Source organism: Physeter macrocephalus, chromosome 19 (genome assembly GCF_002837175.3).
Source record: "Physeter macrocephalus isolate SW-GA chromosome 19, ASM283717v5, whole genome shotgun sequence".
Lineage (NCBI taxonomy): Eukaryota > Metazoa > Chordata > Mammalia > Artiodactyla > Physeteridae > Physeter > Physeter macrocephalus.
This window is the reverse complement of record NC_041232.1, coordinates 4069687-4088127: the sequence shown is the minus strand read 5'-3', so window position 1 is coordinate 4088127 and position 18441 is coordinate 4069687. Positions and strand designations below refer to the sequence as shown.

General features: G+C 59.1%; 1 protein-coding gene across 7 annotated transcripts in view; it reads left to right on the top strand.

Annotated features, from left to right (window-relative positions):
* The window catches only part of OSBP2 (oxysterol binding protein 2), a 150284-nt gene that overhangs the window by 115880 nt on the left and 15963 nt on the right, over positions 1 to 18441 (top strand). For 3 of the 7 annotated variants that reach the window (XM_024120610.3, XM_024120609.3, XM_028480339.2), the window contains exons 4-8: positions 12030 to 12222; positions 12775 to 12892; positions 15938 to 15986; positions 16235 to 16381; positions 17265 to 17510. In XM_024120610.3, the coding sequence (XP_023976378.1) occupies positions 12030 to 12222; positions 12775 to 12892; positions 15938 to 15986; positions 16235 to 16381; positions 17265 to 17510 (753 nt within the window). Of the gene's footprint in view, positions 1 to 12005; positions 12223 to 12774; positions 12893 to 15937; positions 15987 to 16234; positions 16382 to 17264; positions 17511 to 18441 lie in introns of all 7 variants that reach the window. The other 4 variants (XM_028480344.2, XM_028480336.2, XM_028480342.2 and 1 more) reach the window with 2 other exon arrangements.

The window sequence follows — 18441 nt, the reverse complement described above, 5'->3', positions numbered from 1 at the left end:
TGGGCCGGAATCTGTGCCCCCCGCCAACATGAACCTGACGTGAGGGCCTCTCCCATCCACCTCCACTGTGGGGGCACAGAAGTGAGGTGCTGGGAGCCCAGGCTAGTGCAGAGTCCCGCATTCCTTCCAGGGACCCTTCCTGACAGCTGCTCCTCACCCGGCAAGAGCCGGCTCAGTTCTGGGAGGCTGTCAGACCCTGAACGCCCAAACCCCCGCTGTGTGCAGAGGGGCCACCTAGGCAAAGCGTCCCCATTCCTGGCCAGGCTTTGGCCTCCACCCCTGTTACTAGGAGGGGTTTGGACCAGGGAGCTGTAACTAAGGCATCCATGTGGCTCCCACCCCCGAGCCCCGAGGGGAGCCTACTCCCGCCCAGGACCACTTACCCCTCCCAACAGCTTCGCTAGTACCGCTAATATCCACGTGGAGACAGAGGCGCAGAGAACTCCCTGAGCTGCCCAGGGTCACCAGCTGCTAAGTGGCCCAACTGGACGCAAACCCAAGTCTGTGTAGCATGCTGTGGGAGTCACGGCCCTCGTGACGGTGAGGGTGAGACCCTCAAGGGCTGCAGAGGCCCCCTTCCACTCTGAGGTCAGCACATGGAGGGCGGCCTCGCACCCACCTGGGGTGAACCCCCATTCTCAGGGACCTGAGTCCCTGGTGTGCCTTTTACCTTTAGGCTGCAGCCCTACCAGGGTCTTTCCCGGGAAGGTGGGGACCCAGGATGAGTGGAAGCCACCCCCAGCTGTCCCCAGAAGGCACAAATCCTCATCCCTCAGATCCCCCCAGATCGCACTGTAAGAAGAGGAAGCTGCTTCCCCCACACTGGCTTCCTACTGCCTCTCCACCATCCCCTCCCTGCCCCCCGGCCCTGACAGACCGGAGCCCCTCCTGGGGACCTCAGGGAATCTCTCCTCCCACCAGCTGCACAGCCAGGGCAGCCCCCTCCTGTGGATGGTGAATGGCTCTGGGTTTTCCACCTCGTGGGCTCCAATTAAGCCTGGGTCATGGAAGTGGAGCAGAAAATGGGGGACGGCAGGCCACATAAAGCCCGCAGGCAAACACATCCTGCGGAGGGCCCTGGGCAGGCTGCACTCTCCCCACACAGGGGAGATGGACTGCTGCTTCTTCACTTTTCCCCAAGACGGCCAAGAGTCTGGGGTTGTTCAGCCTTCAGGAGAGAAGTAGAGGGAGATTTCTAAACCTCCTTCAGATTCAGGAGAAGGCATCACTACCATTAGACTTTAGATCCTGAGCTCCCAGCAGGGCAGGGAGGGAGGCTCTCTGGACAGTTTCCAAGATCCCAGAAACCGTGGCTACTGAGGCAGGCCTGTCCCTGTGGCCCTGCTCCCCAAGGGGGCATCTGGCCCTCACCTTGAGGATGGCCCCTTTTGTGTGTGTTTGAGGGAACAGGATGTCTGGGGGAGGTTCTGGATCAGGAATACTGAACTGTATTGCCCTTGTCTGCACTGTACCCTCTAGAATACCCCTTCCCCACCCTTCAGATGCCTGGCAGATCCCTTTTTATCCTTCAGAACCCCACGTGGATGTCACCACGACCGGGAGGCTCTCCGAGTTCCCCATCAGGAAGCCGTTCCTCCTGGTTCGATCCCCCAGTGGTCCCAGCCCACTGAGCAGTGTTCAGCCCATTATTTCAATGTCTGGTCCCCCACCAGGCTTTGTGCCCCTTGAGGTCAAGCTCATGTCTTACTCACCTGTGGCCCCAACAGTAGCCCAGTGGGAGTGCCCGATACACTCTGTCTCAATCAAAGTGGGTCTTGTATCTCAGGGAAAAAAGTTCTAAGTGGCCCACATCTCACTTACCTGCTAAGTGACCATTTTCAAAGCCTTTCTAGCCCCGTTTCCTCACCTGGACGAGGTCAGTGAGAAAGTGCAGGCTCTGAGCAGGGTGCAGAGCTGCTGGTCACCACCCCTCGCCACCCTGGTCACCTGGCCTTGCAGAGAAATGACCCAGCCTGGTTGCTGAGACATAGGAACAGAGCTTTATGAAATCAAGTCATAAACTTTTTTTTCACGTGAACGTCGTACCGAGCCCCAGCCTCCTTCCCTCCTATTGTGATTTCGGTTGGCGGGGCTCTTTCTAGCAGGCCTGGGAGGGTGGTGCCTGGTGGACCTTCAGGAGGCCTCGGGGGGCAGCAGCTGAGCAGGTCAGCGGCCCCGTCATGAACTTGGGGCTCATGCAGTTAGGAAAGTCCTGCCTGATGGGATTTGAACCCAGACTGGAGTGGCTTCCCACTGAGCCTTCCCCTGGTCTGTGCCAGGTAGGGACTCGGCGAGGACCAGGCAGACCCGTCCGGCCCCTGAGCCCATAGTCCAGGGATCTTCCTTGTGACGCTGAGTCTCACGTGGGCTCCGCAGTACAGCCTTTGGGAGGAGTAGCTAAGCGGGGCAGCAGCTCACACACCCACTGGTGAAGGCCAAGTGTGTAGAGGGCCGTGGAAGGGCTGGGGAGTGACCCTCAGTGCCAGGGCGGGGCCTGCAGAGGGAGAGGTAGTGGCCACAGAGTGGGGCCAGAAAGGGTCAGGAGGATTTCTCCCAGGCAGGGAAGGAAAACACTAGCTGTGGGCACTTGCTGTGCGCAGGGGGTGCCGAGCTTTTTACACATGGTTCCCTATAAGCGTTGCGCTGGGACAGCACCCACGCCATCAGGCTCTAAAGCTCCGCCACCCTTTTACCCTTCCTGGGCCTCTGCGGACAGTTCCCCAGTCGTGGTGGCCCCTTGGGCAGGACCTGGTCTTTGGGCGAAGCTCGCTGGCTGTGTGGATGACGGCCTTACCACCCGCTGCCCTGGAAATGAGAGCAGACACATCTCCTTCCCACCTGGGGGGAACAGGTGTGGGGTTCACATGACGCCTGACCATCCCCGGGGGCCCAGCAGCCCCTCCCAGCCTCCTCTCCCACCTGTTCCCCGTCTGCCTCCCGTCCCCTGCCAGAGTTGGCCACTCACCTAACCTGAGGAGGCCACAGCCTCTCAGCCCCTCCCCACCTCTCGCCCCTCAGATGTACATCACCTCTCCTGGGAAGCCCACCGGCAAGCCCACGGCTACTCCCAGGGCCCATCTCACAGTCCACCTGGCTGGGTCGGCCCTGCGGGCCAGGGGCTGGTGGGGCCCTGGCCAGCAGGGAGCCAGGACAGGAGAGAGAATCAAGTACCCATGGTCATGTCGCCTGCAAGGCGTTCTGCATGCACCATCTCCCCCCCACCCACTCAGCCGCTTATAGTGGGGAAACTAAGGCAGCTGCTAAGGATAAGAGCCCACGTCTTCAGGCTCCAGAGCCTTGAGCCTCGTAGGAGGGAAATAAACCCTTCCCTCCCTTGAGCGGGGGCAGGAGGGCCAGGAACCCCTCCTCTGCCCACCTTTGCCCCCTCGCAGCTCTGCTGACCGTCGCCCTGTCTGCAGGTCCACGAGTCTCGTGGGCTTTGCTTTCTTTCTTTTTTAAATAACTTATTTAATTGAAGTATAGTTGACTTACAACCTTGTGTTAATTTCTGCTGTACAGCAGAGTGACTCAGTTATACACATGTATACATTCCTTTTAAAATTCTTTTCCATTATGGTTTATCCCAGGATGTTGAATATAGTTCCCTGTGCTATACAGTAGGACCTTGTTGTTTCATGGGCTTTTCTACCGCAGCAGTGTGCAGAGACAGGACACGGTCTCCCTGGTGATGCTGGGAGCCCTGGAGCTTCCATGCCTGGCAGTGTCCAGCATATGGGAGCCTCAGTGAATGAGAGAGAGAGAGTTGGTTGTGAAAGAATGTGGGAGCGGCTGAGTGAATTGCTTAGTGTCTGGCAAAATTCCCTAGTGGGTGATTTTGTGAGTCTGATCAAAGGCAGTGCAGCAGGTCCATGCTTGGATCACCGTGTGGGTAACTGCGTTTGCTGCCATTTAGAAGGAACTTCACAGCGCAGTGAACAGCCGTGGTTCAGAGACTGAGCCTCGAAGCGCTGCACGTGTGCAGGGCTCCCCCGGCCCGGGTGTGGGGACCGCAAGCGGCACCTCCCTCCCCGAGAACGAGGACGCATGCAGTGTTACAGTATTGGCTCCATCACGAGGTTTGAGGTAGAGAAGGGCAGAATTAAGACATGTTACGAGCTCAGGCTTTGGGTATTTGTTTCCATAAAGTGAAAAGAACGAACTCCCATTTTCTTCTTTTTTCCCGCAAGTTTGTCTTTGTGGGAAAGCAGAGCGCCCTGGTTTGGAGGCAGGCCTCTGGGATGGTGGCAGCGTGATAGCAGGCACCCGCCCCAGTTTCTTCCCATTACTTTGTTTGCTCCTCACAACGGCCACGTGCGGTTGGTGTCATTACAGCTTCCTTGTCATCGTTGTCATTTGTATTATTCACGTGCCACCCCCGAGGCCCAGAGTGGTCATTTTGCCCAAGGGTGGCAGGCCCGGCGGCTGCATGAGCACAGAGGGTCACAGCTGTTGGTCCTGGGCCGTCCCCACTGCTGGCCGTGGGGCTCTGTGCAGAGGGCCAGGGCTGTGTCACCTGTCACTAGGCCCAGCACACCTGGGCTCCCCTGTGGGTTGGCCTTGGGCCCCTGCCCTGGGCAGAAGAGCCCCACAGTGGTGCCACAGTCATTCTGGGGTGAGCCTTCCCTGGGCTGGTGGGGTGCACGCTCCCCTCCCTGCGGGGGAAGCAGGGTCTGTCCGCAGGCCAGGGCGGTGGAGCTGGGCAGGGAGAGAGCCGCTTTTATGACTCTCAGGCAGGCCCAGAGGCAGCCACAGTCCCAGCATGAAGGCGCTGAGCCCCTCGGTCGGCCGGCAGCCTCGGGGCTTGCTCCTCACTTCTGCTCCTGCAGGCCCCCTCCTGACATGGCACCCACACCTGAGTTGTGAGAGGCCCCTCAGAGTTGGGGGGCCCTTGACCTCAGGAACAGGTTTTGGGCAGCCAGTGGGTGAGCAGAGCTGGATGGTAGGCGAGCCCCACAAAAGACCAAGGACAGTCGAGGTGCAGAAAGCCAGGGGGTGGGCGCTGGCCAACAGAGGGTGGTGCCCACCAGGCCCCCCTCCAAGGGCCCAGTGGGATGGACCCGGCATGCTTTTACCAAGGAAGGTAGTGGCCCACGAGGGACACACCCTGGTGCCTGCAACAGAGCCGGCCGGGCGGGATGGGGCGCAGATCCTGATGGCAGGGGCATGGGGAAGTGGCGGAGGATGCGTGCCCAGCACAGCTGGGCCTGGAGGGAGGGGGCTTCAGCTCCAGTCGGAGGAGCTGTGAGAGCACGGTGAGGGGGGAGCAGAGGCACTGGGGGCTGGGGGAGGCGGTGGCGGGAGTGGGAACAGGGACGCCGATGAGGATAGGTGGGAGAGGTGGGGGGGTACATAGACGCAGAGGCAGCAACTCGGGGCACTTGGCCAGGACCTTGGATTTGCGGCATCATAGAAACGGACCAGATCAGAAGGGGCTGTTTACCGCTGGAAATGCTGAGGCTTCGCTGAGCCCTGTTTGGAGATCACGAGGGGCTCCTCGCACCCACCCAAGCAGAGTGGTGGTGAGAGGCCCCAGAGCCGCCCTCCTCGTCCTTCCAGGGCCCGTGGGCAGGTTCCCGTCCAGCTGACCTCTGTTCTGCTCCTGACAGCTTGCTCACTTGGGGCTTGGGAAGATGAGTAAAAATAGATTCCAGGACGGTCTAAAATCGGTTGGCAAACTGGCAGCCAGATGGTGCTGGTTCCTGTGCACGAGGGGTAAACTATTTTGAATGTGAAAAGGGCTATTTTAAAGTTTGAACTGAAGTGAGAAGCTGACTCCCCAGTGCTGTGAGCGAGTCACATTAAGGAGAAGCTGTGACCATCCCCTCCGTGTCTGAGAAGGGCTGGCCCCTGTGCGCGGGGCAGCCCGAGCCAAGGGCCACGTGCAAAGGGGGCCCGGCCCTGGGAGCTGCCCAGCCTCCAGGGGCCGGGAGGGTGGTGGATGGCGGAGCATGGCGGCGTGGCTGAGCCTGAGCCAGAGAGACCCCCGGGAGAGCCTGGCGCGCCCATCGCAGCTCCTGGGGGACCCACTCTTGGTCTTGGAGCCTGAGATGGCTGTGCTTCATCCAGCATGGCTGCGTCCGCGCCAGAGAGTCCCAGCCTGAATCTCAGCCCTTTCCCACCATCGGGAGGTAATGTGCTGAGGCCAGCCTGTTGCTCCTCAGTGGGAGGGGAAGGAGAGACTCTGTTGACCCTGATGTGTCCCTAGTGTGAGCTGCGGGCCATGCAGAGGGGCTCAGGGAACCCGTGATTCTGCACATTTTTCTCCTGTTCACCACCTTTATTATTACTACAGACCATTGAGAGGCAGGTCCATAGTGACACTGGCCATGTGAGGATCGATGTGGTGGGGTAGATGGGCAGCCTCGGCCCTGGCCGCCCACTGACCTGGGAGCCCTGTGCCTGAGAGCCTCGGCAGGCCAGTCACATGGCTGTCAGCCACAGAGCGGGTCCTGGCTGGCTGCAGGTGGAAACGTGGCCCTTTCTCCCTTCCTCCCTGCGAGCAGGGTTACCGGAAGCTGCTGTGTGCCGACAGCTGGGGACAGTCACCGAGCTGGCCCTGTCGGCCCAGGGCACCCACCCAGCCTGGGACCACCAGGCATTTGGCCCTTGTCCCCACCTCCTCTGTGGCTCCAAGGGCAGCCCACCCGACATCCAGCGACTCTCCAGCACCCTCCTCATGGCCCAGCTAGGACGGCGGTGACCATGCAGGAGACTGATGGTTTCCACGCGGCCACTGAAGGCTGGGCCCGAACGGGCTCCCGGCTCTGCAGACTCTCCTAGAGCTTGAGAGGCTCCCCGGGCCATACACAGGGTGGGCATGAGACCCAGGCCACTGCCCACGTGCCCTGCTCGCCCAGAGCAGTGAGGTTGTGGTCAGGATTAGGATTAGGAACAGCAAAAGCGATTAGCGTTCGTCCTCCTTCCTCCCGGCACAGCTGGGCAAGGTTTCCGGCTCAGACCCTCTGCATCTGTCCTGTGCGACACCTGTCGGGGTGACCGGTAGCCACTCCCCTTGGGCCCCGACACGCTTCCCCGGGCAGGCAGCCCTCACACAGCCCGCTTCACGGGCCCGGCTTCTGGGAAGGGAGAGTCCTCGGTGGGTGCCTCCGTGCAGGGGCATGGGGGAGGCGTCGCCATTTCCTTTCTGGGCTTTTGGTTCTCACTCTGCTTTGGGCATGTCAACAGGCCCCCTGCCCTCCCCACAGAGGTAGAATCGCATTGCCCACAGGACCCAGCACCTCTTCATCTCAGGGACCCTCTCGACGGCTGTGGGGGTGGGAGGAAGGGGCAGGCCTGGGAGACTGGAACCCAGTTCCCGTCCAGAGGATGATCACCCCAGTGGGTCACAGAATCGGGGACTCTGCAGGAGTCCTGGGGTTCAGCCCTCTGTTCACGAGAACACTGAGGTCCAGGAGGTTATGGGCCTGCCCCAGAGTAGGCAGCGAGGCGATGCCGTGAGGGGCCTGGATGCTGGCCCAGTGTGTGTGAGTCGGGGGCTTTGGGGTGACCTGTGGCTCTGCTCCTGGTCAGGGTGGTGCGTGAGCTCTGAGAGTTGTGGCGGGGCCTCAGGGGAAGTGTGACCGTGTTCAGGGCCAGGGTCAGCCAGGCCCTTCCTGGGCCCCTGGGAGCCACCCCCAGCCACCCGCCCATCGCCGGGCCCCAGGCCTAATCCAGCTTAGCGAGCACACGGCGCACAGCCCAGCTCAGCATTCCAGGGCGGCGGGGCCAGACCAGCACCTGCCTCCATTCGCGGCTGGCTGGGATGGGGCCTGGAGGAGGTCGGCAGCATCAAAGGAAACCGGCGCAGTTGGGGATGGACACCAGGTAGGCACCTCAGGGCAGAGGGGGTAGGCGGGCTCTCCACAGCCCTCAGGGTGACCAGGGCAGCTCATCAGCTGCAGATGACCCCCACACCCCGGAGTCTGTGGAAAAGGCCCTGGTCCGGCCACATGAGCCCCGCGATATTGGGGTACAGCAGCCTCCGCCGTGCCCCCCTCTTCAGGCAACTCTGACATGCTCTGATCTTCATCGCCCAGCCCAGCTGCATGTGGCCCCGGCGAGGCCCCCGCTGTCCTGGGGATTTGACTTCCTGTCCCTCTGCTGCTCCATATCAGCCTGTCGTGCAGGGGCAGCAAGGTGGAGGGCACCCAGGTTATCAGCCGGCAGCCCTGGCTGTGTGGGCAACAGCCTCCGCTGCAGGGACCAGGCAGGGCTGGGGCCTGTTGCTTGAACAGGGTTATTCCCCGACATCCTTGTTAGCGAGCATCTCCAGGAGCCCAACCCCACTCTGGGAAGGCCCTGGGACCCCACATCACCTCAAGGGGCATCCGGATGGGGGTAAGGATCCAGCTTGACAAAATAAACAGCGACAGCGTTGGTTCCACGCCCTGGGAGACTTAGACCCTGGCCCTACACGCACGGCCTGTGGCCTTGAGCAAGCCCCTTGGTCTCCCTGAGCCTCCATGTCTTCCTCGGTCACGCTGTTAAAACGGCCACCTCAGTGCTTGTGAGAGTGCGCCACCCCTCCGGCACTGACAGCCCTGACCCACAGCGGGTGGGGGGTCTGAGGGAGGTGGGGCCGGAGAAGGGGAGGAAGGCACGTGGTCACACAGGAGGGAGAGCGTGGGGCAGGACGGGGCCCCAGGAGCTGAGTGTGGAGAGGGTCTGGGACCAGGTCTGTAAGAGGCTGTCGGCTGTCTCAGAAAATGAAACCGACACTCTGTTTTCCCTTCCATATCATTCCTATAGTATTGAGAGCTTCACGAACATCAAGGGCAGGAGGAAGGGAGCCTGATTCATCTTTGCAGCACAATCATCTTTCCCTCTTTGCTTTTTTAAATTTAATTTTATTTTTTATTGAAGTTGATTTACAACGTTGTGTTAGTTTCAGGTGTACAGCAAAGTGATTCAGTTATTTATTTATTCTTCAGATTCTTTTTCCTTATAGGTTATTACAAGATACTGAGTATAGTTCCCTGTGCTATACAGGGAACTATAAACTTATTGGTTATCTTTCCTTCTTTGCTTTTGCTGCTAGGAAGGTCAGAGGCCATGTAGAGCTCTCTGACATGAGTTTGTAGGAAATTATTTACCATGACATTTGGCTATTTTATACTGTTATTTGTGGCTCTTTTATAAGCCTTGTTTTTTTTTTTTTATAAATTAATTTATTTATCTTTGGCTGCATTGGTCTTTGTTGCTGTGCGCGGGCTTTTTCTAGTTGCGGCGAGCGGGGACTACTCTTCATCGTGGCGCGCGGGCTTCTCATTGCGGTGGCTTCTCTTGTTGCAGAGCATGGGCTCTAGGCACGCGGGCTTCAGTAGTTGCGGCTCACGGGTTTAGTTGTTCCACAGAATGTGAGATCTTCCCAGACCAGGGATTGAACCTGTGTCCCCTGCATTGGCAGGCAGATTCTTAACCACTGTGCCAACAGGGAAGTCCAATAAGCCTTCTTTTAAAGGCTGTGAATTATATGAAAGGAAAGTGTCCATCTGTGTTAAAACTCAGCGAGATGATTGCAGGAGCTGTAGAGGGCTGGCAGGGAGTGACAGCAGCAGGTACGACAGAGCAGTGCTAAGGAAAGGCGAGGGCAGAGTCCAGAGGCCCTTGTGCAGCTGCCAAGCTAGTCTGATGGGGCAGGCAACCTGCCACTGGGCAGGGCACCCACAGACCCTAAGAACCAGAAAATGTGAAGCACCCATCGTGTGTCTCACCTGTAACAATGCTCCGTGCATGACACAGCCCGGGCCCCTGCACCTTCTCCCCAAGACAGCCAGGCAAAGGGACTGTGCCTCGTGTGGCCTGGGGTCCTGTCCTGTTCACCCATTGTTGACCTGGGCAGCCCCTCCTCCCTGAGCGTCAGTCTCAGGGGGACAGGAGGATCCAGCAAGGGGCTTCCCTGAAGCGGTGGGCCCGGCGCTGCCCAGGGAGACAAGGGCACCACCACCACCCCCCGCCAGAGCCAGGCCTCTGGGGTGCGTTTCTGACAGCACTGCACACCTGGCTCGGTGGCCTGAGAGCTGCCGGGGCAGCGGCAGAGTGACGGCACCCCTGCAGTTAGGACTCCTTCCTTGGTCAGCAAACGGGTGGCTGGAGCCCAGACTAACCTGACTGGGCACTGGGGCCGAGCTTAGGGTCAGGGGAAGCAAGGATGAAGTGGACACAGGCCACTCAGGAGCCTACCTTGGGGGTCCCCAAATTGCATGGTAGTCAGTGACTGCAGCTCTGCACCAGTGGGCGAGCCTTATAGACCCAGAATAGCCCCAGACCTGCAACAGCCCTGGATGCAGCCTCTCTCACCTCCAGAGCCTGCTAAGTGCATAAGGAGATTTCTTTCCTTCCCCACTAAAGTCTCTCCCTCCCCGTAACCTGTGCCAGGACACCTGTCAGCACAAATCCCTGCCCCTTCTGGAGAAGCGGGTTATAGTGGCATGTGGCTGGGCAGGGACCAGACCTGCCAGGGAGGGCCCTTGAAGTGCCCCCTCCCCAGAGCCTTGCTGGGGAGCTGCTGGGAACTGAGCCTGTTTTCTCATCTGTCAAACAGGGACGATCCCTCTCCTCCCACCTCAAGGATTTTGCTGGGTGAACTGAGACGGGGTGGGGGGGCGCTGCGAATGCAGGGTCTGTGGGGCTTTACCATTGTGGCTCATGGACAGGACATGGGCTCAGTGGGGCTGAGTGACCCATGCAGGAACTGGGCCTTCCCAGTCCTGATCACGCGACCTTTTCCACTACACTTTGCTGGTTGCCTTGGGCCTCCGTTTCCACATCTTCAGAAAGGCAGGGTGGGGGAGCCCCTGCCCTGCCCACTCTGCATGGTGCTGGGGGTGAGATGAGATGGGATGATGGAGGGAAGGTGCCCGGGGAGGGCTTGTTAAGGAGTGACGTGCGGGGCCAGATGAGTGGCCAGCCTTCTGGAGCCCCAGGCTGGGGCCCTTTCCACCAGCCAGGCTGCCACTGGGGCTTGGCTCCCTATGGGGTGGGAGAGCCAGCCGAGCCCAGGCAGGGTGAAGGCATGTGCTCGGGCACCAGCGTGATGAAGGGGGTGTCCACTGAGTGCCCCTTGGCCCCGAGCTCCACGTCACCTCCCTGCCTCCTCCCGACAGCCCTTCAGGTAGTGCTGTGCGGTCCCTGTCACAGAGGAGGGGCACCGTGCCTCTCCCTCCAGGAATCAAGTCTCTAACCCTCAGCGTCAGACCTCACATGATGTGCGTGGAGCCCAGTGGCCGGTGGGAAGGGGGTTGTGGGGAGTGGCAGCCTGAGGTCACTGACGCAGGTTGGGCCGGGAACCATGTCCCTTCCGACCACGTTAGAGGAGTCCAGAAAGGGCAAGTCCAGCCGTGCCCGGCTGGGACCTCGCTGCCCTCCAGGGACAGCTGAGGCTCAGACCCTCTTCTCTACTGTGATGACAGGGGCAAAACAACCATCCCGTTTCCTAAGAGTGTGCTGGAACCACCTATGGACCCGGGAAGCTGAAAAGAATCTGGATGTCATAGTAGGCCACAAGTTTGAAGGGGGAACCTTAAAAGTAGAGTTTATGTGATACAGAGAAAGTTCGAGTCCCAGTTCCTCTGTCAGACAAGACCCTTTAACTCTGAGCCAGGCGGTGTAGCAGAAAGGTGGCTTTCCTTCCTTCTGTGCCAAAGCCAGGGTCTGGCCTGAGCTGCTGTGTTGGTTCCAGTGGGGACAGGGGTTGTGACAAACCTAGGCCCAGACCACAGTGAGGATGCAGCAGCTGAGAGCTGGGGTCCCTGCCACCAGGAACACCCAGCACCCCAGCTGATACTGGCGAGGCAGCATGACCAGCAACACCGGGTTTAGTGCTCTCGAATGGCATCTTGACTGTGGGGCACCGACCAGGGCAGATGCCAGGCTGGTTCTGAGAAAGCCGGGGTCCCCATGACCCCACGGAAGCCACAGGGGGCAGCAAAGGTGTTTCTGACCCACCTGCGAAGGGAGGGGGAGGGCCCACGGCACCCCCGGTTCTTCCTCTCTGCCCTGCCTAGCTCACAGGCCACGCCCCCTCGCAGGCCTGCAGGGACTTCCTGGAACTAGCTGAGACGCACAGCCGGAAATGGCAGCGGGCTCTGCAGTATGAGCAGGAGCAGCGCGTCCATCTGGAGGAGACCATCGAGCAGCTGGCCAAGCAGCACAACAGCCTCGAGCGCGCTTTCCGTAGCGCCCCCGGCCGGGCCGCCAACCCCACCAAGAGCTTCAGCGAGGGTGAGCGGGCGTCTGTCCATCCATCTAGTCCACCCTCAGTGTCCCCTCTGCCAGCTGGCTCAGCTTACACAGCACCCCCCCAGGACACGTACCCCTCAACGCGCCTACATCTGGGCCCGCTTGGCCGACTCTGGTGCCCGTGTGCCTCTGTATCCCCCACGCCCTCACAGTGGGCACAGTCTCCCCATGTCTAGCCTCCCAATCTCCAGAGAAGAGCTCAGTGAGCCCAACTGTCCCCTCTGTGGCAGGGCTTTCCGGGTGCCAGGTGGCTGCCCACCTAACCTGGGGCTCAGGGTCACGGGTGCCCTGGGAAGGGGGTCCATCAGAAAGGGAAGCTGGAACACAGAGACTGACCAGCATGTTTAGAGATCAGGGAAAGCTTACAGAAGGAGGGAGGCTCTGAGCAAGAGGGTGAAAGTGCGTTCCAGGAAAGGGAGCGCGGGCACCACAGCCGGGTGACAGAGGTGGGGAGGGGCCGCGGGCTCTAGACCTCCCTGGGCAGGCGCGACTGTTGAAGTCGCAAACTGAGGCAGTGGCTCTGTGTGTCTCTAGGAAGCCTCTTAACCACCAAAGGCGAAGACAGTGAGGAAGATGAAGATACCGAGTACTTCGACGCCATGGAAGACTCCACGTCCTTCATCACAGTGATCACTGAGCCCAAGGAGGACAGGTGGGCTCGGGGCTGGGCAGCCACCTGGAAGGAACCTCTCCCGGGTCAGCCGTGCCGGCTTGTTCTCGTGCTCCACCTGTTCTTCGCGCTTGGGGTTTTCTTTAAGTCTTGCTCCAGACGGTATTTTTGCTTAGATTGGTTCTGTTCTTCCTTAAATCAAAAATATCCAAATAGAGCTTGTATTGGGATTTCATTTTAAATGGACAGCAGGGCATTGGCTGCATCCAATTCCTGCCCCAGAGCCGCACAAGGTCCCAGCCACTCCACCCACCGTGTCAGCATTCCAGAGCAGACTGGAGACACAGAAAGAAAGCCTCTTTTATTTTCTACTTCAAAGCCTTTGTTTAACTTTTCATAAAATCTTGCTCTTTCAGGATCTTTCTAAATACACATTAATAGTAAATGAGACACTTAATAGCACTGAAAGCCACATTGCCACACTCCCTGGGACCCTCGGGAAGCGCCTGTGCTTGTGGACCGAGCTGGCAGGACACGTGCGGAGGGAAGCGCGTGAGATGGGTGGGCGGCAGGGCTGTGGTCAGGGGAGCATGCGGGGCTTGAACACAGATTTTAATATGATTCGGGGTTCAGTCCTCACCAGGGTTGCTCATTCTCGTCAGGTTGCCTTAGGTCCTGACCCTAGAAGGGTTGGTGGGTATGGCAGCGTTCAGGGACATAGAAGTGGCCGATGAGCCCCACGGGGGAAAGAACTGACTGCAGCCCGTGCTGCCCACTGACACCCTCACCACAAGGTGTGTCAGGACCACGTGCTCCCCTGCTCGCCCTCAGGAACTGCAGACTTCCCAGCGGCCTCACTCCTACATATCTGCTGTTGCCTGCCCACCCCATGCTGCCTTCCCTGACCCCGCCCTGAAGCCCAGCCCGGCCAGGAGGAGGCCGGTGAAAACCTGTGGCTGCTCCTTTTTTGCCTCTGTGGACCAGCGTGTTTCACCACTTCCCTGTCCTGGTTTCTTCCAGGGAAAAGGCATGGTTTGGATTCCTCTTACCCCTCAGAGAGTTTCTGGTCCTATCAGTGGTATATTTCCATTTCCCAATCATATTTTTATATATATATTTATTTTATTTATTTATTATCATCATTTTTGGCTGCGTTGCGTTGAGCGGGGGCTACTATTTGTTGCGGAGCACAGGCTTCTCATAGCGGTGGCGTCTCGTTGCGGAGCACGGGCTCTAGGCGTGCGGGCTTCAGTAGTTGTGGCACACGGGCTCAGTAGTTGTGGCTTGCAGGCTCTAGAGCACAGGCTCAGTAGTTGTGGCGCATGGGCTTAGTTGCTCCACGACATGTGGCATCTTCCCGGACTAGGGATCGAACCCGTGTCCCCTGCACTCGCAGGCGGATTCTTAACCACTGTGCCACCAGGGAAGTCCCCCCAATAATATTTTAAAAAATTTTTAATTGAAGTATAGTTGACTTACAATGTTGCGTTAGTTTCTGGTGTACAGCAAAGTGATGCAGTTTTACATACATATATATATATAAGCTGAGTTGGCCAAAAAGTTCGTTCAGGTTTTTCTGTAACATCTTTTTGGCCAACCCAATACATATATTCTTTTCCATTATGGTTTACTACAGGATACTGAATATAGTTCCCTGTGCTATACAGTAGGACCTTGTTATCGGTTTTATATATAGTAGTTTATATCTGCTAATCCAAAACTGCTAATTTATCCCTCTTTCCCCTTTCATAACCATGTTTGTCTTCTATGTCTGTGAGTCTGTTTCATAAACAAGTTCATTTGTGTCATATTTTAGATTCCACATATAAGTGATATCATATGATACTTGTCTTTCTCTGTCTGACTTACTTCACTTAGTATGATGATCTCTAGGTCCATCCACGTTGCTGCAAATGGCAATATTTCATTCTTTTTCATGGCTGAGTAATATTCCATTGTACATATGTACCACATCTTTATCCATTCCTCTGTCAGTGGACACTTAGGTTGCTTCCATGTCTTGGCTATTGTAAATAGTGCTGCTATGAACGCTGCATTTCCCAGTAATATTTAAAAATCGCTTATATTGCTCTCAAAATTAGCACAGCTTAGCTGTTCTGCAATTTCATTATTGCCTGGTAGTGTCACCCTTTGGGCTGTGAGGCCAGGGGGTTCCTGCTCAGGTTCCCTCTGGCTCCCTGTCCACTCCCCTATCCCTGTAGCCCCCAGGGCCTGGGCTTGCCTCCTGCATGCCCCGCCCTGGCCTCCTTCCATACCTCAGCAACAGCCCAGGGCCCTCTGCTCCCACCTGACCAGCAAGCAGGTGACCCTGTGCTCAGTACTCTTCATCAGCTCCCCTGGCTCCTGGCACAGCCCCCAGTGCTCACGCAGCCCCCCAACTCGTGCTGCAGCTGCACTGGGCAGTGGGCAGATCCTCTGCCGGGTGCCCCCTTGTCTGCAGTGCCTTCCCCCTCTCTGCAGGGACCTGGGTGGGTTCTTCCCATCCGAGGCCCTAACTGCCTAGTGCCCGTCCCCTGACCGGGCTGGCCCAGGTCACCCCTTCTGGGAGCTCCCTCAGAGCCTGGGCCCCTCAGCCAGAGTGCCCCCTGCTGCTCTGGCCACCATCTCACCACAAGTATTCCTGGGCACAGAGATCCATCCGACCCACTTCCTTCCCTTCCTGAACCCAAGTCGAATGCGGGAATCAGACCAGCACAGTGAGGACACAATGGGGTCTGTCCATGCCAGAGGGGACCCACGGGGCTCCCGGGGGCTCTCCCAGAGGTGCCCACCCTTTGGCTTCTCTGGGTCCTGGTCAGCCAGTCCCCAGGAGGAGCCTGTGTGCAGGGACCCCTGGTGAGAACTTGGCTGGGCGGCTGCTGCCACAGGGCACCAGTGGGTGGGAGCCCCTCCAAACTGCTGCCCCAGGTCCCTCAGCCCCACCTGAGTCCTGAACTGGAGACGCTCCCATTGGAGATGCAGGCTGCCCCTCGGACCTCACTGAGGGGACTGGATAGAAGGGGGCTGGGTCCCCAGGAGGCCTCAGGATCTGTAAATAACTTGCCTTCCCTTTTGTGTTTCCTGCAGAAAAGCTGAAGGTGGGACTACAGGCTCCGTGGAATGGACCTCAGACAATGTGAGTGAGGTGGGACCCCGAAGGGGGTGTGAAGTGGGGAGGCCAGCACTTTGAACTCGGGCCCTCCAGGGGCGGGCCCTGTGCCTGGTGCCTTCATCTGAGCTCAGGCAGAGCCTTCCCCTCCCGCTAGCGATGTCCCAGGGCGGGCCTGGTCCTCAGACCGCCCTGGGCCAGAAGCGAGGGCGAGGCCTGGGGGCCAAGGAGGCGACCTGGCCTCTGCTGACGGGTGCGCTCTGCTTCTCTGGTAGGTGCTAGACAGCACCTCGCTTGTGCCCCAGGGCCCCCCCAAAGTCAAGAGGCGTGTCCGCATCCCCGACAAGCCCAACTACAGCCTTAATCTTTGGAGCATCATGAAGAACTGCATCGGCCGGGAGCTCTCCAAGATCCCCATGCCGGTAGGGGCCGGGCGGGGCGGCCAGGGGGGCCCTGGGGGCTGTTTTCTTGTGCGTGGATGGGAAGTAATGGCCTTTGGAAGTATACGCAGCCCTAGCTGTCATTTTCTTAATGACACTTGAGGAGCATGTAACGTGTTATTGAATCGTGTTCCATCTGCACTGCTGAAATTCCCCCAGGGCAGAGGTCTCACACTTGGAGGTAAGGAGCCAGGAAGGGGCTCTGCATTGATCAGACGGGGCCCTCAAAGTGCCTCCCACCCTGGCAGATGGGGAGTGGCAACATTGGGCTGTGTATGGGGCCGGGTGGACCCTCCTCCTCCATGCTGGGCTGCCCCTGGTCCCCACCCCAGCGAGGTCACCAGCAGGCCAAGGGCTGGGCTGGCGTCCTCGTGCTGCCAGACCACAGTGGCATCTCCATGGAGCGGGAGCTGGGGGATCCAGGCCAGATTTGGTTTCACTGTGTGACCCAGGACAGAAGACTTGCATAATAGCTCAGAATACGAGGTAGACCCACTTCATCCATTCATTCACCTATTCATTCATTCACTCACTCATTCACTGATTCCTATGATTCACTGCCGTGGCATTTACCTCCTAGGAGGGGAGACTGACAGTAAATGTAACAGAATTCTGCCAGATGCAGCAGGTCAGAACGTGGTGAGGGCTGTGGAGAAAACTGAGGCAGGAGGGGCGGGGAGGCAGGCCAGTGAGTGGGGCTGTGGCTTTAGACAGGTCCTCAGATGAGCCTCTCTGTGAAGGTGGTCTGAGCAGTGATGTCCCTGAACATCTGAGAAAAGCAAGGCTGCTGTGCCGACAACCCCAGGTCTGTGCTGGGAGTGGTGGACGGTCTGTGCAGACCCCCGACCTGACAACCCGCCCGCAGGTCAACTTTAATGAGCCCCTGTCCATGCTCCAGCGGCTGACGGAGGACCTGGAGTACCACCACCTGCTGGACAAGGCAGTGCACTGCACCAGCTCCGTAGAGCAGATGTGCCTGGTGGCGGCCTTCTCTGTGTCCTCCTACTCCACCACCGTGCACCGCATCGCCAAGCCCTTCAACCCCATGCTGGGCGAGACCTTCGAGCTGGACCGGCTCGATGACATGGGCCTGCGCTCCCTCTGCGAGCAGGTGAGGCCCGCGCACGCTTCAGCCAGGCCTGGGGGTCAGAGCCAGACAAACAGGACGCAGCCTCTGACCGAAGGGGCCATCAAGCCAAGGTCCAGTCAGGCAGCTGGGCCGCATGCGGCGGGGGCAGGTCAGGGGCACCCCACGGAGCAGGCCTCCTGGGGACAGTGTGGGCCGCGTGGGAGGAGAGCTGGGTGAGGACAGTTGGGTCTGGTGGGGGAGGGGAGGACGCCTCAGCCAGAAGGCATGGAGCAGTGGGGGAGGGGTGTTTGCTGGACGCCATCAGGGATTTGGGTGGGCTAGAGCGTGGGGTCACCACTGAGCTGGCAGGGAGCAGCCTGTGCCCCACGGGGCCGCAGTCAGCGATGGTGGAGGCCGTGAGCGTGAGGGGCCGGGGCTCAGCTCGCCTCCATCCTCTCCATCGCTTCTCCAGGCCTTCCCCGCAGGTACTGGTCTCCCCAAGGCGCGGAACCAAAACCGGGCCCCTCGGGCACCTCAGCCCAGCTCTGGCATCCTTGTCTGAAGGGGGCCGATTCTGTTGGTGCTTCACTGGGTGCCAGGAGGACCCAGGCAGGGGCTACATGAAGGCGCCCAGGATAGGTTCGGGTTGGGCTGCCGCTGAGTGTCTACCATGCGCCAGCCGCTGCTGTGGGCCCAGGGGTTGAGCTCAGAAAGCAGACAGTTCGCAATCCAGTGGCTGGTTTCAAAGGCGTGCTCTGCCTGCTGTGCGGGCCTGTAGGAGGCCAGACCAGGGGAGGTAGGAGGTTGAGCACAGGCACTTTTAAAAAGCAGAGCTGGGGGGCTTCCCTGGTGGCGCAGTGGTTGAGAGTCCGCCTGCCGATGCAGGGAACACGGGGCCGTGCCCCGGTCCGGGAGTATCCCACGTGCCGCGGAGCGGCTGGGCCCGTGAGCCGTGGCCGCTGGGCCTGCGCGT